Below are 25736 nucleotides of genomic sequence, written 5' to 3' on the forward strand. Positions count from 1 at the left end.
GTAAGTTGCTTGGTATCTTTAGGAATTAGCTAGCCCTAGCAGGGTAGTCTATTCCCGGTCAGCACCATTTTTAGGATGTCAAAATCGTAAGATACCGAAAATAAACACGGTTAATATCATCCTGTGGAGGGGGGAGGGAAGGGTAATTAATATTAGACAAAACCATAAAGCATTAATGATTTGGTGAACGGAGGAAAGGGAGTGGGATTATTTTAGGGGGGTGGGGGGTGGAAGTTGGGAGGATCATTTCACTTTTCCAAATAATTGGGAGGAAACTTTATCAGCATGTGGAAAAATTTGGAAAACTCAGTGATGTATGTATGTATGTATAGGCTTGAAAAATGAACACTTATGGGCTCTCTAGCTTCACTGCCGTCCATAAGCCACCTGGTTTTTTACAGTAAACGGGCCTTAGAGTTAGGCATTCGGAACCAGTCCACCATCCCACTTCTGGTCAAGTACGTGACCTGTGTGAAGCAGAGGTCTGACTGCAGTCCCCAAGCCCTTACACCCTCCTGCCTTTGGAAAAGCAAAGAAAAATAAGAAATCAGGCAAGATAAATGATGTACTCTCTAGCTCACAATTCAGACACATCTCCCTCTCCCAGTCCCGCTTTCATACCTACCACCTTGGCAAAGCGGATCCTGCTCAATTACGCCCCTGGGTGGTGTTGGGGGAGGGGAATGTTCCACTCACCCTGTAACATCTGGGTGCTTAACCCTCCGAGATTAGGCCTTGGCAAAAACAAAACAAAAATCCATCGACTACAGACTCTGCATTGCTCCAATTGCCGTAAAGTAACCACGGCGACCAAGTGACAGCGGCTGACCCTTAGGTTCAGTCCCGGTACACCTTTCACTTGGGGTTGCAATGACGCCCTCCACGCTCACGTCCCCAGTGTGGGAGGAGAGCTGCCCGCCGGCCCCTACTTAGTGGAACGTGGCTGGGAGCCGCCTAGCTCTACGCAAGGGACACGCGGGATCGAGGAAGGTTGAAGCGGGGACAGGAAGGGTTTCCAGGTCGGAAAACGAAGAGAAGCAATGGACTTGGAGGCCAAGGGCGGAGAGGATTTAGCGTGAGATTTGGGGCGAAGCTTTGAGGATGCGAGGTGTAAAATTTCGCATGAGGGACTGGAGGCTGAAAATTTTGGAACAAAGGCTGTAAGGGGGCCGGGCCGGGCCGGGCCAGTTTAGAGACCTGAAAGGGACAGGAGAGACCAGCGACCTCAGGTGCTGCAGAGCTCACGCATCCTGGAGGAGCCGGCATGCAGGACGCAGAGGGATCCTACGGAGCGGGCGCCCACCGGAGGGGCGGTGGGCGGAGCCTGCCCTGGCACCGCCCCCACTTCCCGCCCAGTGGGCGGGGCCAGCCCCGGCAGTTACATAACAAACCTGAGTGAGTCGCTGAGGAGCGGCGCCCGTGCCGGCGGCGGGGGCGGGGCATAGCCGGGCCTGGGCGGGGCCAGGCCTGCACCGGGCCAGGCAAGATGGCGGCCGTGGAGCCGGAGTCCGCGCCTCTGACCCTAGAATCGCTGCCCACCGACCCCCTGCTCCTGATCTTATCTTTCTTGGACTACCGGGACCTAATCAAGTAATGGGGCGGCGCGCGTGGCAGGGGCGGGGTCACGGGGGCGGGAGGAGGCGGTGAGGCTGGAGGGACGGGGGCCCGGCTCGCCGACTGGACCTGGACCTTGCGTGAACCAGAGGTGATGCGGGGCCGCCCTCCTGCAGAGCCACCCAAGGGGCCGGGGCGAGACAGGGGCAGTCAGGGCCCCGCCTTGAGGTCTTCTGTCCGGGACCCAGACCCGAGGAGCGACGGGAGCCCTGTCTCCCAGGCCTTGGTGAGGCTCATTTCCGGGGCGAGAGGGGTACTGCTTCCCTCTGCCGCCCCCAGGACCCCCGCACCCCACACCCCCCGGCCTGCACCCGATGTGTCCCCAGCCCCGGCCGCTTTGGAAAGACCCTTTCTGGCCCGAGCGCTCTTCTCCGCAGGGGCCCCGGAATAGGCAGGCAGGGCGCCGGCGAGAAAGGAGCCAGGCGACCCCCTGATCCCAGGTGCGACTCCCGCACACCTTTGTACCTGGCGGGGCGCAGCGCACTCTCGGGCTTCTCTGCTGCAAAAATTGTCTTGCTTTCAGCCTTCCTCCTCGCTGTTACATGTTGCATTTTGTGTTTTGGTACTGACTTCCGTTGGTGCGATACAGGTGACCGCTTTCCCTCCTGTCCGCGTTGGGTTGCCCGGATTACTAGCATCTGTTCCAAAAATAAACACGGCTTGCCGGTCGGGGTGGTTCAGTGCCCAGTTCCTTCAGCCCAGTTCCTTCAGCGCTCGAGACTGTCTGGGATGGGGGAAGAAATGGCGCTGTTTACACCCTTGACAGCTGGTGGCATGGCTCTGTCTTTTTTTGTGCGGCCACATCTATTGAAGAGGAGGTGAAGTCGCCCTCTTAAGGATGGGTAGGCGAGATTCAGGGTTTTTGTTTCTGTGTGTGTTTTTTTGGATTAACTATTGGATTCTAGCCGTTTGATGATGGTGCCCTGTGTTATCAGGGATCCTTTCAGAAATAGAGCCTTTTTGGAGCTACTGGTAGCTGTTGGTTGGTCTAGCTAAGTAGTGACAGAGGGATAAGTGTCTGGCTGTAGTACCTGTAACACTTATTTTTTCCTGAAAACAAATTTTTGTCTACAGGCTGGGTACTAAAGCAGAGATAAAGTTTATCTTTTCTCTGGGAAAGGCTGATCCAGCGGCAGACTGTCTTCATCTGAAATATTCTGTTGCTGTAGCCTCTTAAAAATAGAATACAGACACACACCCTGGTGATCTATGGACTACATTGCTGCAGGGTGAACTTTCTAAGACAGACCTTGCTGTCATTCTCCTTAAAAACTTAGACACCTCTTGTTTGCAGACTATAACCTAAATTTCTGGAGGCATTTAAGACTCTGAGCATTTGGTTCAGTGCATTGCAGCCAAATCAGACTTGTGCCAGACACTACATGCTTGTGTTCCGTGACTTCAGCTCTTGACCTTGCCGGAAATGCCTTGTCTTCCTCTTCCCATCCTGGCAAGGTGAAATTTATTTAAGACCCCCTCACTTGGTTCCTTTCTCTTAACTTTTTTCTCTGTTTATTTGCCATGCCAATAAATGTAAAGACTGTCTTGTTTATCTTTGTAATCATCATTTATTCACAGATTTTTTTTTTAATGCCTGTTGTGTGCCAGTCTGTTAAATGTCTTGGATACAATAGTGAGGAAGACAGATAAGGCCCCTCTTATGAAGTTTACAGTCTAGGGCAGTGGTCGGCAAACTCAGCAGAGCCAAATATCAACAGCACAACGATTGAAATTCCTTTTGAGAGCCGAAAACCGGCTTCTGCGCATGGGCCACGAAGTTTCAATCGCACTGCATGTGCGCGCCCGCACGTGGTATTTTCTGGAAGAACCACACTGAAGGGGCCAAAGAGCTGCATATGGCTCGCGAGCCGCAGTTTGCCCACCACTGGTCTAGTGGGAAAGATGGAAAACAAACAAATGCAAATACAAGAGATACTAAGTGCTATGAAGGAAATAAATCAACTACTCTGTTAGGGAATGAGAGGAGAGACAATTCACATCGGAAGGGGCTACCATATATGAAGGACGCCATAGATCAGTCCTGGCAGAGAGAACAGTGTGCTCAGAAGCTGATTGGACAGCGGCATGGCCTGTTGGAGGAGCTAGAAGGCTGGTGTTGCAGGAGGTAGGGAGTGACTCGGGCAGAGTGGCTTGAGAAGAAGCTGGTGAGCTCATGCAGGACCTCGGGAGCCAAGGTGAGGAGATCAGATTTTATTTTAAATGCTTTAGGTAGTAATCAAAGTTGTAAACAGATGTGACAGGATCCCTCCATAAATGTTTATGAAAGTGAGCTGAGTTGAATACCATATTTGGGCTCTTGAGAGAAAAAGAATGTGTGTGTGACTTATCATAAGGTATTGGCTCATGAATCATGGAGGCTGAGAAGTCCTACTGTCTGCCATCTGCAAGCTGGAGACTCAAGAAAGCTGGTGGTATCATTCCAAGGGCTGAGAGCTGGAGAGCCCACGGTGTAGATGCCAGCCTGGGTCGGAAAGCCTGAGAGCCAGGGACGCCAAGGACAGAGAAGATCCCTGGCTCGGCTCAAGCTGTCAGTCAGAGAGCAGATCTAACCTTCCTCTGCCTTTTTGTTCTAGTCAGGCCCGCCCTGGAGTGGATGATGTCCACTCGCATTGGGGAAGGTCATCTGGCTTCTTAGTCTGTCAATTCAAACGCCAATCTTTTCCAGAAACATCCCCACAGGCACAACGCAGAAGTAATGTTTAACCAGCTATCTAGGCATCCCTGGGCCCAAGCAAGCTGACACCTAACATTAACAAAAACCATTGAATTTCATCCACAGAAAAGTTTCCAATGTACTGCAGCGTCTTTCCTACACTATATTTCTTTTAAGAAAAATACAGCCCAACTTTGTCAAGTGTCCTGCTCATTGCTAAGCTCTGAAGTTTTTGGTGCATATTGCTGAACTGGATTAGGTTGGATTGGATTCGTTCATTAGGGTCATTGTGTAATAGTAATAGCAACTGCATAGTTTGAATCTCCTTCTCCATTCCAGGGTGATTTATTATGTACCAATCATTCTTAACCCTCAGTGTGTATCAGAATTACATGGGGCACTTTTTAAACATACATGTGCCTGAGGTAAAGATCTCGCCCCAAGCAAACTGAGTCGGAATCTCTAGAACAGTAGTTCTCATCCTTGTTGTGCATCAGAATCACCTTTGGTGCTTATTTCAGAGATTCCTTTATGTTGTTTAACTCTTGAGACAGAGGAGGAGAAGGATCAAGAAAAGAGGACTCTGAATTACAAAACTGGACAGATTCAGTGTTTGCAAATGTTCGTTTGGGCATCTTGTGAGCTTGGCAGAAAAGGGTGAGGTAGAATTTTGTGTAAAATCTGAAAATTGAGGAAAAGTTTGTAACATGGCCTTGACAAACCCCATGTGATTTAAGATTCCATTAATTGGTTAGCCATGGCCCAAGTGAGATCTTTGAATACTACTTTCTATAACTTGTGATTCCTCTTCTGAAAAGATAGAAATCCATTTTCCTAGTCTTAGGTTCAACCTTTTGCAAATTAAATATGTAGTGTTGGATTTACAGGATAGGAACACTGTTGTATTAGGACACAGTATAGCACTGGCCGGTGTGGTTTAAAAACATAGTTTTAAAAAGAACACAATGTAGAATATAATATGTAGCAAGGAATTTATTTGTTTCTAACATTCCATGCTTTTGAGCACTTGATACTAACTTGAATAGCTATGGCTATTGAAATAGAATTGTTGTGATGGTGACACTTTATAGATGGGCTCTCCAGTAGTTGGTATAATTAAAAAGTGGTTTTAGCTGCAATGTTTATTTCTTTTAAGAAAAATTAGAACAAAACAAACGAAAGTCTTGTGTATTAATATAAAAGGTCTCACAGATCTTAAAAATACACACACTGAATAACACTCTTCCCGTGTGCAGAAATGATTATCGTCACAAGGAGTGAAGGAAGGCTCTTTGATTTGAAATTAACTCCAGTGATTTATATATTTTGTAGACTTCCATAAGAAAATTACAATTGTAGAGATTTGGGGGTTTATTTGTGAACTCAAATAGTTAAGATTTCAGTACTCAAAAGGTACTTATACTAGCTAACACATTAAACAGATTTTGAAAATATTGTTTTGTAATTATAAGGGTAGAACGTGGAAAATGAAAAAAGCAAAAGGAATAGAATAAATCTTAACATTGAATATTTTCATCTTGATTTTTAAATTGTTTTCTTTCTTTCTTTCTTTCTTTTTTTTTAATACTAACCGTGAATCTGGTTACTGTCAGTTGTTGCTACGTCAGTCGAAGACTTAGCCAGCTATCAAGTCATGATCCTCTGTGGAGAAGACATTGCAAAAAATACTGGCTGATATCCGAGTGAGTATTCAGGAAATATGTATTCTTGAAACCTGGCCCCGGCTTCTATAACACCAGCCTATCCGGGTTCTCCTCTCTCACCCCTCTCTCTTGGTCTCCTTTGGTGGCTCTGCCGTGCCTGCCACTAAGTGCTGGAGTTCTCCCAGCCTCTGTCCTTGGCCCCTGCTCTCTCCCCTCTGAACTCCCCGGCATGCACTGTGGCCGTTTACAGTGACTGCTTCTGTGCTGCTCACTCCCAGCCCTGGATGGCATCCCTGACATCCCCACTGGGCTCCAGACTTATTGCATAACCTCCCGCTGAACCTCTCCATTGGATGACCCACACGGGCTCATGAATTCAGTAAATATTAATAGATTGGACAGAATAAAAGGGTAGAAAACAGAAGGTGGGAGTTGGGAAAAGTGAAAGAGGGTAGGATTGCTACTATCTTTTTCTTAGATTGAGGGGAATTGGGTCGTGACTGAAGTTGTAAAGCAAGAAGTAGAGGTTTAAGTGTATTATTGAAAGTTGCAAGCTACTCAGTAGAACTGAATATTAATAACAGCTATCAAACATTGGGAGGAGGGAGAATGGAGAGGAGAGAATTTTAAGTATTGCTGTATCCTGATCTTTTTTGTTTGTTTTGTTTTGTTTTTGTTAATCCTCACCTGAGAATATTTTTCCATTGATTTTGAAAGAGAGTGGAAGAGAGGAGGAGAGACAGAAAGAAACATCAGTGTGAGAGACACACATCAATTGGTTGCCACCCACACACACCTGCCCAGGGTCTGGGGATCGAGCCTGCAACCAAGGTATGTGACCTGATCCTTCAGGCTGAGGGCCGACGCTCTAACCACTGAGCCAGACCATCTAGAGCTATCCTGATCTTTTACTTTAGGGTATCAATAGGCAGATGTGAAATTGATAAATCAAGAATTAGAGGCATAAACATTTAGAATTACAGAGGTAACTTCCAGAAATAACTAAAGTTTCCTTTGAGAAGTTGGACTTCATAAGTTCTTTAGTACTTTTTTTGGTTTTGATAAATATGTATGTATATATTATTTACACTAATAAAAAAATACTAACCCTCCCCACCAAAAAAAAGCACACAAAAAATCAAACAAATCCTGAATTGTCCTTTTCTCCATCTTTGAACCTGATCATCCTACATTCCTGGTCTTCGGGGCAGCACCATCCATCCACTTGAGCTTCTAAGGCCAAACCAGGAATCATCCCACATCTCTCCTCTCCTCTCTCCCTTCCTGTCTCCCTCCTTCCTTCTCTCCTTCCCTCCATCCCTCTCTCCCTCCATTTATTCAATTACTAAGCCCTTCTGATTTTAGCCTCTATATTTCTTGAATCATTCTACTCATTTCATCTAGCTACCAGTTTGAGTTCAGTTCATCATCTCTTACTAGGATTACTGCAAAACCCTCCTGACTCATCTCTGAGCCTCTAGTTTACACCTCTCCCACACCATAGCCACAACTCTGTCTTTGAACTACCCTGTTAAAACCCTTCAGTGGTTTTTCATTTCCTGCAGGATATTAGCATGTTACCTTAAGGCCCTTTGTGGCTGTCTTATCTTGTATCACTTCTGTCTGATATTATTCTTTCTTCCTGATAAGACTGCATTTTTGAGGGCAAAAAGTACGCCTTATTTTTAATGTCCTCAAGTGGCTAAGTAGACAATAAATATTTGTGGAATTGTATCAAATCTGAATGTTGAATTATGTGATTACTATGATGCTATATGATTCTCTTGCTGATCCAGTGTAGATAAATTAGATTAATAATATTGTATCATTAGAATCCAAATATTTTCTAAAATTGAACAACTACGGTTGACCCTTGAACAGCTTGGGTTTGAACTACACGGGTCCATTTATCTGCAGATTTTTTTCAATAACTATTGTAAATTTATTTTCCTTACGATTTTCTTAACATTTTCTTTTTCCTAGCTTACACTATCATAAGAATATAGTATATAATACATATAATATACAAAATATATGTTAATCAACTGTTTATGTTATCAGTAAGGCTTCAAGTCAACAGTAGTTATTTTTTTAAAAATATATTTTATTTTATTTATTTGTTTTTTATTTTTAAATACATTTTATTGATTTTTTACAGAGAGGAAGGGAGAGGGATAGAAAGTTAGAAACATCGAGCAGCTGCCTCCTGCACACCTCCTACTGGGGATGTACCCGCAACCAAGGTACATGCCCTTGACCGGGATCGAACCTGGGACCCATGAGTCTGCAGGCCTATGCTCTATCCACTGAGCCAAACCGGCTAGGGCCAGTAGTTATTTTTTTAAAAATATATTTTACTGATTTTTTACAGAGAGGAAGGGAGAGGGATATAGTGTTAGAAACATTGATGAGAAAGAAACATTGATCAGCTGCCTCTTGCACACCCCCCACTGGTGATGTGTCCACAACCAAGGCACATGCCCTTGACTGGAATCGAACCCCGGGACTCCCCAGTCTGCAGGCTGACGCTCCATCCACTGAGCCAAACAGGCCAGGGCAATAGTAGTTATTAGTTAAGTTATACTCTAATTTAAAAAAAATACATATTTTTATTGGTTTTAGAGAGAGAGGAAGGGAGAGGGAGAGAGAAACATCTATGTGAGAAACATCCATTGGCTTCCTCAAGCCCGCAGCCTGGGCATATGTCCTGACCGGGAATCAAACCAGCAACCTTTCTGTGCCCCGGACAATGCCCAACCACACCAGCCAGGGCTTTACTTGGGTCTTTTTGTCTGGGACGCAGGTCAGGGAGGTCTGCACCCCTAACTCCTGCATTGTTCAAGGTCAACTGTACACATTTATAATTTTGTAATTGGTATGCTTTTAGAAGTACTTGAGATTCACACTCCATATTTTCTTCACATATTTTACTGAAACTAGAAAATTTAGAAAATAGGTAAGTAGAAAGTAAGAAATAAGTGGTTCATACCCACCATGCCAGCAATAACTCCTGTTGTTAAATTTTTTGGTGTCACTATTTGCTAGTCTTCATATGTAGCTAAAACAAATGAAAAGGAAGGCAAAAGTTACCAAAAATTTCCAATGAAGTTTGTTGGTAAATGTCTAGAATATGTACTAATTTTATTTCAAAAGATTTTATATCTCATTTTTGTAATCTGTTTAGGGAAGAGAAAACACAGAAGAATCAGTGCTGGAAGTCTCTCTTCATTGATACTTATTCTGATGTAGGAAGATACATTGACCATTATGCTGCTATTAAAAAGGCCTGGGATGATCTCAAGAGATATTTGGAGCCCAGATGTCCTCGGATGGTTTTGTCTCTTAAAGGTATGGTGAGCCACCCAAGATGCTAAGTAAGTTGTTTGCCATCACAAAATAAAAGGCAGAACCAGGATTTCAATATCAGGCTGATTTCAGAGCTATGGTCTTAACAGCAGTTGAAGGCAGAAAGGACCTGTTCATCCTGTTATTTAAAATGTCTTAGGACCTTAGAGAGCTCGTCCAATATTAGGACATTTGGAATATGAGAATGTAGACATTTCTCCTTTCAGGTACAGAGTTACCAAGAAACAAGGATACAGAGTAGCTTCTTTTTTTTCACTCAGTTTGGTATTCCGAGGCCTCCCTGCTCACCGCTCTGTTTCTGGTGATTGGAAGTGAGGTTGTTGGCAGAGAATTCCTTGACAGCCTCTGTTTTACTCTCAGGTGTCAGTTCTCTGGGGGCTTTGCCATGAGTTGGAATAGGATAAAGGCTCTTGATATCTAGAATGCAGGGGATTCTAGGAATGCCAGGGCTATGAGTTTTAGGACTAAGTCAGGAACCTCCTCCTTACCCCAGTGGTCATAGTCCCTGACTCATTTTCAAGGCACCTAGAAAGGAAACTTGGAAAGCAGGTAAGTATTGGGCTTGGGGAAATTTTTATAAGTATCTTGAAATTATGATACATTAATATAGGGTGTCCCAAAAAAATGTATACACACACTTCGAATAATTATAAAGCCAGCGTTTATTAAAAGCTATTTCATTTTCAGAATTGATCTATCAGCTGTTAAGTATATATGCATTTTTGGGGGACACCCTGTATATCTTTTATTAACCTGTCTAATGGTATGTATCATGTATCTTCAAATTTCATATTTACCTTACATGTTGGCTTAAATTTTTAGAGTTGGAGGGATTTTAGAGATCACTTAGACCAGGGGTTAGCAAAGTTTTTTTAAAAATGACCAGATAGTAAATATTTTAGGCGTTGAGGGACAGACAGATGGTGTCTTGTCTTAACTATGTAACTCCTGCTGTTGTTGCAGAAGGCAGCATAGGCAATACATAAACAAACAGGAGTGGCACTTTTCCAAGAAAACTTTGTTCACAGGACCAGGCGGCAGGCCAGGGTTTGGCCTGCAGCCTAGAGGTTGCTGCTTCCTGATGTATACCAGTCCCTCATTTACAGGTGAAGGGACAGGCTCAGAGAGTGTAGGTGACTTATGCAAGGTCACATAATAGTAAGTGAGAGAACTCTCATCTAGGTTTCGTGGCTCCTAGTAACTTTTTCACGGTCTCCTCATACAAGCAAGCTCGGGGGCAAGGAAAGTAAATGAATATTTATTGAGAGCCAGTAAAGCATGTTACTGTGCACTTGGAGCTTTTTTAATCCTCGCTGTAATCCTCTCAGGTAGGTGGCATCTCCCATTTCACAGGCGAGGAAACGGGATTAAAGGGATGCGCTAACCTGAGTCAGTCGGTAAGCGCAGAGCTGAGCGTTCACCTGGTCTGACTCCCAGGTTCTCTTGTAGCAGCTGCCTCTCTAAACCTTGACTTCACTGTCTTGTGAGCATGTATTTCTTTATATTTTTCTTTTGCCATATTTGTTTGTTTGGTTAGTTTTTGGCTTTTAAAAAATTTCTTTCTCTCTAGCTGCCTCTTTTTTAAGAAATTCGTAGTTTCTTAATGTTGTATGGTCCAGGCAGTTATTCAGTTTGTTTTGTACTAAACTTTTTAAAATGAAGTTTCCATTTTGGAGTAATTTGAAATTACAGGAAAGTTGCAAAAACACAGTACAGAGAATTCTTGTATACTCTTTACCCAGTTTCAGTTTCCCCTGATGTATTGCCTTGTGGGACATTTGTCAAAGCTAAAGTCTTCATTGGAAAATTATTATTAACTAAACTCCAGACTTCATTCAGATCCCACTAGCTTTTCCAATAATGTCCTTTTCAAGTCCTGTATCCAACCCAGAACACCATATTGCGTGTGGTTATGTCTTCTTAGTGTCATCTGGTCTCTGGCAGTTTCTCAGTTTTTCCTTGTCTTTCATGACCTTGACAGTTTGAAGGAGTACTGGTAGGGTATTTTGTAGAATGGCCCTCATACTGACTTTGTTTGAGGTGTTACTCATGACTAGACTGGAGTAATGGGTTTTCAGAAGTTACTGCAGAGGCGCGGGGCACCTCTCATCACTTACCTGTGGGGATGTGATATCCACACGCTCTCACTAGTGATGTTAACTAGCCTCCAGAAACATGCACAGATCAGTTAATTATCATAAAGTGAACACACCCATTGTAGCACCCTACAGGTCAAGACGTAGAATAATCTGTACCTAGAACCCTCCCTCTTTCTCAGGGGTAACCACTCTCCTCATTGCTATTAGCACTGAGTAATTTTCTCTCTTTTTGAACTTTATGTAAATTGTATGATTAAGTATGTATTTTTTGTGAATTATTTCCTTTTTTTTTTTTTAAATTCAACTGTGTTGTCTCTATCAATAGTTTGTTCATTCTTGTTGTGATATAGTACTCCATTGTTTGAGCAGACCACATTTTATAGGTTTATTCTGTTGATGGATATTTGGGTTATTTCTAGTTTTTGGGTAGTACCAATAATGCAGTGTAAAAGAATTATAAATAATACAAATGTAAATCACTTTTTATGTACATATGAGCATATATCTATCAGGTAAATACCTGGGATTGAGTTTACTGGCTTGTAGCGTGTGCTTATATTAAACTTCAAAAGATACTGTTAATTTTTCAAAGGGGTTCTACCACTTTACATTCCTGCCAGCACTTTAATGTTGTCATTCTTTGTATTTTAACCTTTCTAATGGGCATGTAGTGATGGTTTTATTTTGCATTTCCTTGAGTATGTACATTAACAACAGTTTTATTTCTAGCTTTCCAATCCTTAGATGTTATTTATTTCTTTTTCTTGCCTTATTGCACTGCCTAGGGCCTTCTTAAACTGTCTAGGGCCTTCAGTGCAATGTTGGAAAGATATGATGATGGGAGCGTCCTTATCTTTCTGTTTGCAGAGAGAAAGCTTCCGACCTTTCTCTGATGATGTTTGCTGTAGGTTTTTTGTACAAGTTCTTTATCAGATTGAAGCAGTTCCATCTGATAGTAGTTTAAGAAGAGTTTTGTTTTGTTTTTGTGTTTTTGATAATTGAATTTTTATCAAATGTCTTCCAGTCTTGTGATTATCATGATCTTTCTACTTCATTCTGTTAATGCACTGAATTACATTGCTTGGTTTTCTGAATGTTAAACCATTACACAAATAAACTTACTTCGGCTGTAATGTATTATCCTTTTTTTATATTGTTAGATTTGATTGGCTAGTATTTGACTGGGGTTTTTACAGATATGTTCATGAAAGAGTTTGGCCTGTAATTTCCCTTTCATAAATGTCCTTGTCAGGTTTTGGTATTAAGATAATACTGGCCTTGTAAAACAAGTTGGGAAGTGTTGCTTCTTTTTCAGTTTCCTGGAAGAGTTTATGTAAGTTTGATCTTATTTCCTGCGTAAATGTTTAATAGCATGCACTGATGGAGCCACTCAATCCTGGAGCTTTTATTGTAGGGCGGTTTAAACTAAGGATTCAATTTCTTTATTAGAAATGGTACTCTGATTTTTTATTTTTATGTCAGTTTTGATAAGTTGTGTTTTTCTAGGCAATTGTCCACTTTATTTACATTTTAAATTGCCATGAAGTTTTCCATAAGATCCTCTTACCTTTGTAATGCTCGTTGGAGGGTAGTGATTTCATTTTCCCATTTCTGGACTTATTTGTGCTTTCTCTCTGTTCCTCTTGCTCAGTCTTGCTAGGTAGGGGCTAATCAATTTTAATGGTCTTTTCAAAGAACTGGAACTGCCTTTGCCAAGTCATTTCTTATTTCATTAATTTCTCTGATTTCTTTGCGTTTACTGTCACTTTTTTCCTGATTTGAGATGACTTAGATAATTTTCAGTTTTTCTTATTTTTTTCAAATGTTTTTAGGGCTATAAATTTTCCTGTGAACATAGTTTTAGCTTCATATCACAAGTTTCAATATGTTGTATTTTCATTAACATGCAGTTCAAAATATTTTCTGATTTTTTCCTTGACCCATGGGTTATATAGAAATATATGGCTTGATTTCCAAACATGTGGGGCTTTTTTAGTAGTCTTTTTTATATAATTTATATTTTAATTCCACTGTTATTAGAGAATATACTCTATGACTCTAGTCATTTGAAATTTGGTCTCTGGTCCAGTGTATAATCTATCTTGGTAAATGTTCTGTGTACACTTGAAAAGAGTGTATATTTTACCATTGATATACACATACCAATACATATATACATAAAAACTTACATATATATAAAATTAGGCAAAACTTGTTAATCTTGTACTCTTGTTTATTTGGGGGGCTACTTGTTCTACCAGTTACTAACAGAGGTGTGTTGAAATTTCTCACTGTGGTAGGCAGAATTCTGAGAGACTTCCCAAGATTCCCGTAGTCACTGTCACATGCATGGTGTAAAGTCTCCCCTGGTGTGTGAGTAGACGGTGGATATAATTTATTTCAGCTCGGTGGTTGGTCACGTTATATGACAAAGATGAAAGGGTTTTGCAGAGGTAATTAAAGTCCCAAATTTGTTGATTTGAGGAAATTATCCCGAGTGGACCTGACCTAATCAGGTAAGTCCTAACAGGAACTGGGCCCTTTTTGAAGTCAAAGAGATTGGAAGCATGGATATTTCTCCTGTTGGCCTTGAATAACCAAACTGGCATGTTGTGGAGAGGCTAGGTGATAGGGATGGCCGGCGGCTTCTAGGATTGAAGGAGCTGAGGCCTCAGCTGCAACTGCAAGGAACTGAGTTCTGCCAAGAACCAGTGAGCTTGGAAGGGGACCGCAAGCATGAGATGCATAAGGTGAGATAGCAGCCCCAGTTGACACCATTGTTTTAGCCTGGTGGGACCTGAGTGAGGATCCAGTTCAGTCACGCCCAGATTTCTAACCTACAGAAACTGTGAAATAATAAAGGAGTGTTTTAAGCTGCTAATATTGTGGCACTAGAAAACGAATACACCTGCTATGATTATAGATGTATCTTTTTCCACTTTTGTTCTTCATTTTAAAAATTATATTTTGAAGCTGTGTTATTAGGTACACGAAATGAGAATTATAATATTTGTGTAGTGAATTGAACCTTTTTGCCATTAGAAAAGTCCTCATTACCTCTCACAATGCTATTTGCTTTAAATTCTAGTTTGTGTGATTTTTTTTAAAATATCTATTTTATTGATATTTTACAGAGAGGGAGGGAGAGGGATAGAGAGTTAGAAACATTGATGAGAGAGAAACATTGATCAGCTGCCTCTTGCACACCCCCTACTGGGGATGTGCCCACAACCAAGGTACATGCCCTTGACCGAAATCAAACCTGGGACCTTTCAGTCCGCAGGCTGACACTCTATCCACTGAGCCAAACCGGTTTTGGCTAGTTTGTGTGATTTCAGTGGAGCTATTCTAGCTTTCTTTCCTCTATCTTCATCTTTAGGATGTGCCTCTTGTATAAGAGCATGTTTGTTTTTATCTGATGTCAGTCTGTCTTTTAGTTAGATTAGTTACTCCATATTTAATGTGATTACTAATATATTTGAATTTGAATATGCTGTTTCTATATGTTTTTCTATTTGTGTCACTGAGTAGGTGTTTCTATTTTGCATTCTTCTTACTTTTATTCTGTACTCCCGCTTTTTATTTAATTAAAGTTTGTTTTAAATTAGTATGTTTACCATTTTCTGGACAACGAATCTTAAAATATTTTAACTCCAATTACCTTTGTATTACAGTTTTTGTGATTTTAACTTTAGTGTATTTTATATCCCTGGAAATGTTATTATTTTATTTACTTAATATTATCTTAGATTTATCTTTTCTGTTGCTCTTTATTGTTTCCTGCACCTTCATGCTTCCACCTGGGACAATTTTTCTTCTGCCCGAGAATTCCTTTGTTTTTTTTGTGTTTGTTTTTTTAATGAGGGACTGCTACGGCTAAATTTTTTCAGATCTTTTTTGGCCTAAAAAAGTATTTATTTCATCTTCACTTTTGATGTATATATTCACCGGATATAGAATTCTTGTCAGTAGCTATTTTATTGAGCACTTTGAAGGTGCCATTCCTGGTGAGGATTTTGTTGTCAGTCTTACTGTTCCTTTGAAGGTTCCTGTGTGGCTTTTCCCCTTCTCCGGCTGCTTTGGAAATTTCTCTGTCTCTGATTTCCCACGGTTTTCCAGTTGTGTGTCTAGATGTGATTTTCTTTGTAATTATTCTCCACGGAGTTTATAGTGCTTTTTGAATCTGTGGTTTGGAGTTTTCATCAATTTTGGAAAACTCTCTCAGTCCTGTGATACTGTTGAAAGCATTGCTCAATTTCTCAGCCACTCAGCCTCGTGTTTGCTTTCAGAATTGGCAATTGCCTCAAAGACAAGGTGACTCCTTTGGAGGCCTGGCTACCCTCTCAGCTTCTCTCTCTCTTGGACCCCTCACCCCTCACTGTCTTTGAGGATTTCCAAAAGCCTTGAAACCGATTTTGTGTTGTTCAGTTTTTCTAGTTCCCCAGCAGAGGTTTGATCCAACAACCTGGTGGACCATTGCTGAAAGTAAACCTCTTTTCTTGGTGTTTGTGGTTACTTCCTACTTTTTGTTCTTTTTTAAAAAATATATTTTATTGATTTTTTACAGAGAGGAAGGGAGAGGGATAGAGAGTTAGAAACATCGATGAGAGAGAAACATCGATCAGCTGCCTCCTGCACACCTCCTACTGAATACACACCTCCCACCGGGGATGTGCCCGCAACCAAGGTACATGCCCTCGACTGGAATCAAACCCGGGACCTTTCAGTCCGCAAGCCGACGCTCTATCCACTGAGCCAAACCGGTCAGGGCGAAAGTAAACCTCTTTTCTTGGTGTTTGTGATTACTTCCTACTTTTTATTTTTTCTTTTTAAAAAAATATATTTTATTGATTTTTTACAGAGAGGAAGGGAGAGGGAGAGAGAGTTAGAAACATCGATGAGAGAGAGACATCAATCAGCTGCCTCCTGCACACACCCCACTGGGGATGTGCCCGCAACCAAGGTACATGCCCTTGACCGGAATCAAACCTAGGACCCTTGCCCTAACCGGTTTGGCTCAGTGGATAGAGCGTCAGCCTGCGGAACAAAGGGTCCCGGGTTCGATTCCGGTCAAGGGCATGTACCTTGGTTGCGGGCACATCCCCAGTGAGGGGTGTGCAGGAGGCAGCTGATCGATGTTTCTCTCTCATTGATGTTTCTAACTATCTCTCTCCCTTCCTCTCTGTAAAAAATCAATAAAATATATTTAAAAACAAACAAACAAACAAAAAAAAACCTGGGGCCCTTGAATCCACAGGCCGACGCTCTATCCACTGAGCCAAACCGGTTAGGGCTCCTTCCTACTTTTTAAAATTAGAATATGTGGCAGGCTTACCAATGTGCAAAATTGAATTTAAGTTAGTGGCCACCTCACAGCATGAACATACACCAAAGTTCAGTAAGAGATTCCTTTAAGACACTTGAACAACGTCAGTTTAGAGAACTTCTGGAGATTGTATTTCATGAGAAGCGTGGGTATGTTAGATTAAGAAAAATGAGATATGCCCTAATGTTTGCATTGTAATGTGAAAAATTATTATGGATTTCATTGGCGCATAACTTTCCACATTTTACTTAGTGCCAGTGTTTCCCTACTGAATATGCTTGCCCGGGGCTTCAAATGTCAGCCAATCTAAAGTGATAAGTTTCTCTGAATTTTCAGTTCACTTCCCTATATTTCAGCAGTGCATTTCGGGCAGAACTCACTTGCTCTAAGATTGTTTCGCTGGCTAGCAGGAAGACTGTATTTCATCTTAGATTTAAGCCTTATTGTTTCTTCATAATTGGCTTTTTTGTGCGTTTGCAGAGGGTGCTCGAGAGGAAGACCTAGATGCTGTGGAAGCTCAGATCGGTTGCAAACTTCCTGATGACTATCGATGCTCATATCGTATCCACAATGGGCAGAAGTTAGTGGTTCCTGGGTAAGATGCTTGCTGTTTTGGTTGTTTTTAATTATCAACTTATTTTCCAGAAAGAAAATAAACAAACTATAGTTGTAGTTGCTCTTAGTAGATTAAAGTAGTATAGGAGTTCCCTTTTCTTCCTTGTAGCAATCCATAAGACAAAGTCTACAGCTTGAATTGGACTTTACCAAAATAAATGTGTCTCAGGAAAACCTTATCTTTGTCCACACCTCCTTAGAATGAAATGAAGTCTGGTTGGGTGTGGGGCAGTGCAACAAAAACAAAAGGGAAATGCATGTGGAGGTACATTTTAACTGAAACTGTTCAGCACCCTTCAAGTGCTTATCTTGTTTACAGCCAGAGCATTTGTTTTGGAGAGCCTGGCGCAAATTCTGTGTACCATACATGTAAAAATAATAATTTGTTCAGAACTACATGTACTAAACTAAAAAAATACACAGTTTTGTCCTATTCAAGCATGGCCTATAATTAAATGGCCTATTTTAAACTTCGAAAAGATGAAGTATTCATTGTGGAACCTTTCGGGAAAAGCAGACCATGTAGTTAGTAGCTGTCAAATTCACTCACAGTTTTAAAAACTATATGCTTTGAACGAGTCTACTCCTTTTTTTGTTTTTGTGTGTTTTTTTTTATGAAATTAAGCTATTTCAGAGACATTGCATTTGTGCAATGCCAATAAGAATTCAGGGAGAACTTTGCATTGTTCTTATTGGAACATGATGTCTCTGTGTGTGAAGAATCATATGAGGCTCTGTTTCCATTTCAGGTCTGAATACTACCTTGCAATCTCAGTATGATCACCTCCCACATTCCCTGTACTCACTCATTGAGTACATTTCTGAAATATGGGCAGTTCGGACTAGATAACCCTGAATTATTGGCTTTTCTTTTTTCTATTCTATTTTCCTGTCAAACTGAAATTTGACAGAATTGAAAAACTGTCACACTTCCAGAGCACAGCCTATAATTAGAGAATTTTATTAAAAGAGTTGCCCAGAAGTGACATGACAAGAAGGTCATGCATTTCAGCACAGGGATTTCTATCTGTCCGCCGCCCAGTGGTGGGATGTGGGATAGGAATCTCACTAAGGGCCCACACCTGTGGTATTCTCAGGCACATGCAGTGAGATGAATTCAGACCCCATGCATTCTAAGTTAATGAAAATTTGGTCAAGCTTTAGGCTGATTAACATTTATACTGTCTAGTCTAGTAGGATAGGGTAATCTAAAGGTTGTAACAGCATAAAGGTATCAGAGAATCATTCCTTGAAACATTAAATTAGTCATACACATATATAACAAAATATCAGCAAATCAATTTATCATGGCAAGATAGGTTCCTGAACGCAATAAAACCATTTTTCTTTTTATAAAGCTGACACACATTTTAGACATTTAGGCTTTTAATTTAAATCAATCTTTCCACTCAAGAGTTTGGCTGTAATATATAAATTACAGTGTTTTGGGCATTTCTGGTTTAGAATCGACATGTTAACCAGTTCTTATAAAGTTGTCAATATGAAATTATTATTCATTAAGAAGATGAAGCACAGATGTTTGTTTGGCACTGCAACTGATTAAATTTTTGAGTCTCTTCTCAGATTGTTGGGAAGTATGGCGCTGTCCAATCACTATCGTTCGGAAGACTTGTTAGACGTGGATACGGCTGCTGGAGGCTTTCAGCAGAGACAGGGACTGAAATACTGTCTCCCTTTAACTTTCTGCATACACACTGGTTTGAGTCAGTACATAGCAGTGGAAGCTGCAGAGGGCCGAAACAAGAATGAAGTTTTCTACCAATGCCCAGTAAGTAGGAAGTGTGCTTAAGAGTGGCTTTAAGATGTGTTCTGATGAGCGTATAACTGTGAGCATTAGGAATTTTCAGGGTTGTTGAATGGGTATAGGGCATTATGCAATTTAAATATAGACCTATCTAACCAGACACAAGTGGCATGGAATGCCAAAAGAAAATGTTACCAGTGGACAGACATGCAAACTGTGGTTCATGCAGACCCAAAGCTGTGACTTGTGTGAAGGTATTTTAAGTTTAAGGAAAACTAATGAGCTTTTTGTTGAAGTAATTCATTATAATATACATTTCTAACTTTAAAAATTTAGCTTTTGAACATCATTTGATCCAAGTGCAGTAGGAACTTTTTAAACTCTTCAGTAGGTATTTGAGTTGTTGAAAAATGAAGATCCTTTTTAGAAGACTTTTGTTATGACTTTAGTATTTTGTTTGTCTTATTTCTTCAGTTTTCAGTAATTTCTTAGTAACAACTTCTGCTTTCATTTTTACCTAGCTGTGAACTTTTAACTTAAAAGAGAAATTTAAAATAGGAGATACTTTTCATAGTTATCTGAGATATGTGACTCCTTAAAACATTTAAAATACTTTAAGAGGCCCTAACCGGTTTGGCTCAGTGGATAGAGCGTCAGCCTGCGGACTGAAGGGTCCCAGGTTCGATTCTGGTCAAGGGCATGTACCTTGGTTGCGGTCACATCCCCAGTAGGAGGTGTGCAGGAGGCAGCTGATCGATGTTTCTCTCTCATCGATGTTTTTAACTCTCTGTCCCTCTCCCTTCCTCTCTATAAAAAATCAATAAAATATATTTTAAAAAAATAATATTTTAAGAGCCTTTATAGCTTTTAATTTTTCTAAGCATTTTCACATCTTTTATCTCATTTTTGACTTGATACCTCTATAGCAGCGGTTCTCAACCTTTCTAATGCCGCGACCCTTAATACAGTTCCTCGTGTTGTGGTGACCCCCAACCATAAAATTATTTTCATTGCTACTTCATAACTGTAATTTTGCTACTGTTAATGAATCGTAATGTAAATATCTGTGTTTTCCGATGGTCTTGGGCTCTACAGCAGCAGTTCTCAACCTGTCGCAGGTTGAGAACAGTAGCAAAATTACAGTTATGAAGTAGCAATGAAAATAATTTTATGGCTGGGGGTCACCACAACACGAGGAACTGTATTAAGGGTCGCGGCATTAGAAAGGTTGAGAACTACTGCTCTATAGGGTTATAGAATGATGGCTTGATCTCTTTATTTATAGAGAAAAGGGACTAATCTAGAATTCTTCAGGCTTCTTGATTGAATCCAAAGCCTTTTCTCCTAGGATAATTAGCTGTATTTCTTCTTAACCATAACTTCCTAATTCTTTTCCTGAAGGACAGTTTTTTTGGTTCATTGTCACAGTATTAACAGTATATAAACATTTAACTGGACTTTCTAGAAAAAATCATGAAGCAGGAGCTGACAAGTGTGAGGAATGTCCAAGAATTGGTTAGAGCACTTAAGTTATTTTATATCTGTTTTGCCTTTTCTTCAGGGAAGAATACAAATAATGAACAATGGGAAATTAAGAAAATGTATTTTTCTTATTCTTTTCTTCCTTCTTTCTTTCTCAGAACCTAGTTAATATAAGATGATTCCTCTTGCCTTGGACTCTTCGGGGAGTACAGGCGTATCTCATTTTTTGTTTTGTTTTGTTTTTAATAAAAAATTGTGAATTTGTTCAAAACAAAACAAAAGACATGGTGGAGAGTATTTTTCTTAATTAAAATATTCTTTTTCTCGCCTAGGACCAAATGGCTCGGAATCCAGCTGCTATTGACATGTTTATCATAGGTAGGAGAAAAAAAAGTTTTATTTTTTCCTTTTTCCTCCTGTCAAAAATATTAAATTGGTAGAAACTTTTTAGTTACTTAGCCAGCTGACAATTTTATACTTGTATTTCTTAAGGCTTGCTGGTTTAAAAAGTACTATATCTAGGCACTCATTAGAATAGCCCTAATACTTTATTTGAATTTGGTTTCTATTTGGAAAAAAGCCATGCCTTATACAATCTTGTGCTCTAGGACTCTGCTATGGAACACTAAAATGTATAGAATTAATATGAGTAAGTATATAGTTCCCTTACACGCACATGGTATTTTCCATCACTCATATTAATATATAATTAGAGATGTTGATATATAAAATTACTTTGTACTTTTTCTCTTTTTGAATGTTGCATTTTTTTAAAAAGATTTTTAAAATTGGTTTTTAGAGGGAGAGGGAGAGGGAGAGAAATAGCAATGTGAGAGCAAACATCTATGGGCTGCCTCCTGCTCGCCCCTCACTGAGAATCAAGCCCACAACCCAGGCATGGGCCCCGACGGAACCAAACTGGCAGCCTTTTGGTGCATGGGACGGTATCAGCTGAGCTACACTGGCCAGGACAGTACTTTTTCTCTTTTGGTGCCGATGCTGTAGCAGAACACTGATAAATAACACTCGGTACCTCCAAACAGCCGTCTTTGAAAACCAGTATAAACTGGGCTTCATGAACTCCTTGGCACAACTAGTTTTTCTAGGCCTTAAAGGGGTATTTCTCAGGATTTGAGAACAGTTTAAATTGTATGCAAGTGCTATTCACCTCTTTGCTATTCAGTTAGTCTTGTTTTGCTTAGATTTTGCTCACTTAAGAGAAGCTTGCTGACTATCCACTCAGGTTTTTAAAGGTATTCCTGGCACATGTCAAACATCCCCATAGAGTCATAGACTAATAGCAAAAGGGCCTTGCAAGCTAAGGCATCTGTATTTAATTATTTCTTCTAATTGGAAGCTTGAACAGAGTCTATACTGTGGCATATTCTAGATTTTGTGGCACACTTCACAATATCAAGCTCTCACCCCTACGTAGTAAGTTATAAAAAGCTTTGACACTTAGTCCCTGGCTGTCAGCTCGCCCTGACTCACGTGGCCTGTGGTTTCTAAGTGAAGTACTTGCTGGGTTTTGCTCCTGCTCATTGCCCTCTGTGGCATCTTCGCATAGCACATACTTTCAGAGGTGATCATCATGCTATGGTGAGTAGTGCTACTGAGTTTATACACTAAAGGCTGCCTGAGCTCTGAAGTAAGCTGCCGGCTAGGCTCCTGGAGTTTCTTGCTCTCGGTATGGTGCTGGTCTGACATGGTCTGGGAGAGCCCCCACTGCAGCGGAATACCAAGGTCTGATAATACTATTCTGGTAGTTGGGATTTCTCCTGGAATGGGAGAGCAAAGCGAACGATTTGAGATGAGATGGGAAGGTAGTGCTAAGAGGAAAGATGAGAAAGCATTTTCCTTTAGGCCGCCTTGATAAAGCCCCAGAGCTACCAAAGAGACTCCAAGATGCAGGCTTACTCTGAAAGGTAAACCACCTTGGAACATAGAAATTACATCTTGGGCCAACTAGGTTTGACTGTCTTGGTATTTTTAATAAAACGTAAGATGGAATCTCCTGGTGTTCAGTGCATTTTTTTAAAATATGGAACGCTTCACGAATTTGCATGTCATCCTTGCACAGGGGCCATGCTAATCTCTGTATCATTCCAATTTTAGTGTATGTGCTGCCGAAGTGAGCACTTCAGCGCATTATTAATAGATATTTAAGAAAACTGGATTCTGTATTCAGTTCAAATAAGTTTAGTAGTAAGGACTACATAGGAAACTATCCTCATTTTAAAGAACACACTTTGTTCTAATATGTATTACAATAAATTTAGGTACATGGAAATACACTATGCCAATTTCTTTTTTATGTAAACCATGAAATATGAAAAATGACTTTAAAACTCTACAGGAAAATTACTAGTTCTCATGACATAAAATTGTACCTTCTTTGAATTATAATGCCTTTGTTAATGTCATTAAAGATAGGCTTCTTAATATCTTGCTCCAAGTAAACAGATGATCAGTGCTCATTTTGAATACAATAACATTTAATAAATAGGGAGTTAGAATGGGCCATTTATAGACATTAAGAACCAACTATTGTAGTGTACTTTCTCTCAGTTGATGCCTTTAAAATTTTAAAGCTATGTACCCTCAGGCCCAAGCCTAAATTATATCTTCTATCATTCTCAAAGCAGAATATGAAGTAAATGCTGTAAATTTAGCATCTGACATTTGGCATGGGGGAGTATAGGAACTGGGTTGATAAAAATAAGATTACAGAGAAATAAATGCATTGGGCATCACTGGTTAAGGGACTAATGTACACTAGTCACTGAGAGGTATTAACAGTAAGGGGATCTGAGAAGGTTATATTGTATTACTTAGAGGGGGCAGGCATAATTTATGTAAATGCTTGTTACTGACCCAATCACTAGATCACAGATGTATGGTCTGGACTGGACTGTTCCAGTCATTCTCTTCTGCTTCGAGCTGCTCACTGAGAATACGGCGGACCGCTGTGCGTTTGAACCTGTAGCAGTGCACCTAAACTACTTTGGGGTTGGTCTGATGCCCATAACTCCTGTTAGATGTTCAGACTGAGCATGAGTCAGTATGTACCTGGAGCCGGAGTATTCCCTGATTGTTGGAGGATAGGTGCTGATACTGTTCCTGTAGTTTCTTCCTAGATGTAGCCATGTCTCCTTTGTTCAAGGAATTACAGAAAGCTTTTCATTCCTGCACCAGAACAAAGTAAAGTTTAGGAATCTGTTATTTGATTATATATAAGTGTGAAAAGTACTTTGAAGTTAGTTGGAGGATTCCCTAGCAAGGTTGTTAGGAAGAAGAGGGATAGAATTGAGACTAGAAATTGTCCTAATAAAGGACTAGAGGAATTAGATCTATAAATGTTTCTGGGTTTGATATCACACCTTACACAAAGAGAAATTACAATTGTTTCCTTGTTTCCTGCATGGATTTTACAAAAACTATTTGTCCTTCCCCCCCCTTTTCTGGTTTACAGGTGCTACTTTTACTGACTGGTTTACTTCTTATGTCAACAGTGTTGTATCAGGTGGCTTCCCTATCATCAGAGACCAAATTTTCAGGTATTTCACTTGGGGCTTTTTGGAATGGAATGATTGTAATAAGCAAAAATCATCAGTTACAGATCCTAAGATAAAGTTTCCCAGGAAGGTTAATAACCGAACCTCTCATCATCATAAATCTATTCTATTCTCATTTTAAGGCCAAAACATCCAAACACTAGAACAGCCAGTATTTTTCTTATTTTGAAGAATCAAAAGAAAAAAACTGATTTGATATAGAAGTTATGGATTTATAGTAGTTATATAGTTTCTTTTTAGAAAAGAAGCTCTTTGCCAATTAGTAGATTTTTAGTATGAGTAGCAAATATTTATTATCTATAAATGGAACATCCAGGTATGATAGATAGTATTAGAGGTAATATTGGTTTACAGTAGCCTAGTTGGCAGAAATGATACATTAAGTATACATTAGAGGTCCCTATAATAATATGCTAACACATTTTTATGATCAGAACCACTATTTGCAGTTATAGCTGGGTTTTCAGATGGTCCCCTGAATTTCCTCAGCTCTGAAAACAGAGATAGACTCTTTTTAGTTTCCAAGTAAATTACTTTACTGCCACCATCGCTGATCCGGAGTCTTCAAAGCTTTCTGGTTTGCTTATAATTTCTAGTTTTCTTCTAAGCTTAATAGGACTACACCTTTAAGATCTCAAATGTGATTTAAATGTTCAATCCTAAAGTGAAGTCTAAGCTATTTTGCATTGTATCTTTAAACCTTTTATCGTCTATAATTGAGGTTAGTTGACTAAAATATGTTTAATTTTTTATTTACCTAGATATGTTCATGATCCGGAGTGTGTAGCAACAACTGGAGATATTACAGTTTCAGTTTCCACGTCGTTTCTGCCAGAACTTAGCTCTGTACATCCACCTCACTATTTCTTCACATACCGAATCAGGTGAGGCTGTTAAATGGGGTCACCTTCCAGTTAGGAATGGGACATATCCTCTGATGTGTTGTTGTTATTGCCCAATTTGATGTAAGATATAAAACACATTTTGAAAGGCAGCTTCTTGCTGATACAGAGGAAGGTGGGTAACAAAGTTTTCTACAGTATAGTCAGGTTCCCGCCCCCCCTGCTTTTACTTTCATTTGTATTTATTGAGGCTGATTTACTCTGGGGCCACAAGTTTTTGTTTCTCCAGTGTCTTCTGGGGTATCTTTCTGGTTTAGGAGCAAGCTGCTCTTTTTCTGTGGGATCACCTCAGTGTGGCAGGAAGAGCTGATGTGTGGGTTAATCCGCCCACAGCGCTGTAAACTCTGCTCCATGGACCTGGATGTGCTCAGTGACCAGAGAATCTACATCTGCACCCTTAAGTTCAGCATAACTTCTGCATTTTTAGCAAAATTCAGCACTTCTCGGCCATGAGCCCTGTGTCCAGCCCCACTGTGTCCAGCCCCACTGTGTCCAGCCTGGGCACACCCACCAACTCCACCACTGTAATGACGGAATGGCACACATTGCTTCTGTAAAGTGACATTCTTCTGATACATGGTGGCTTTTAAGATATGCATACCTTTAGTGGCATGAGCAGTTTCATGTGTATTGTTAAAGTGAACACGAAGATTT

At 40.5% G+C, this 25736-nt stretch overlaps 1 protein-coding gene across 1 annotated transcript in view; it reads left to right on the top strand.

Moving 5' to 3' along the window:
* The first annotated feature begins 1430 nt into the window (after positions 1–1430).
* Positions 1431–25736, top strand: part of FBXO3 (F-box protein 3) — a 34800-nt gene continuing 10494 nt past the window's right edge. Inside the window, exons 1-8 of the mRNA XM_080642738.1 lie at positions 1431–1590; positions 5902–5991; positions 9137–9300; positions 17224–17338; positions 18943–19147; positions 20938–20983; positions 24078–24162; positions 24942–25064. Coding sequence (XP_080498864.1) covers positions 1487–1590; positions 5902–5991; positions 9137–9300; positions 17224–17338; positions 18943–19147; positions 20938–20983; positions 24078–24162; positions 24942–25064 — 932 coding nt within the window. The 5' untranslated portion in view covers positions 1431–1486. The remainder of the gene's footprint in view (positions 1591–5901; positions 5992–9136; positions 9301–17223; positions 17339–18942; positions 19148–20937; positions 20984–24077; positions 24163–24941; positions 25065–25736) is intronic.

Source organism: Plecotus auritus, assembly GCF_963455305.1.
Source record: "Plecotus auritus genome assembly, chromosome: 9".
NCBI classification, from domain to species: domain Eukaryota; kingdom Metazoa; phylum Chordata; class Mammalia; order Chiroptera; family Vespertilionidae; genus Plecotus; species Plecotus auritus.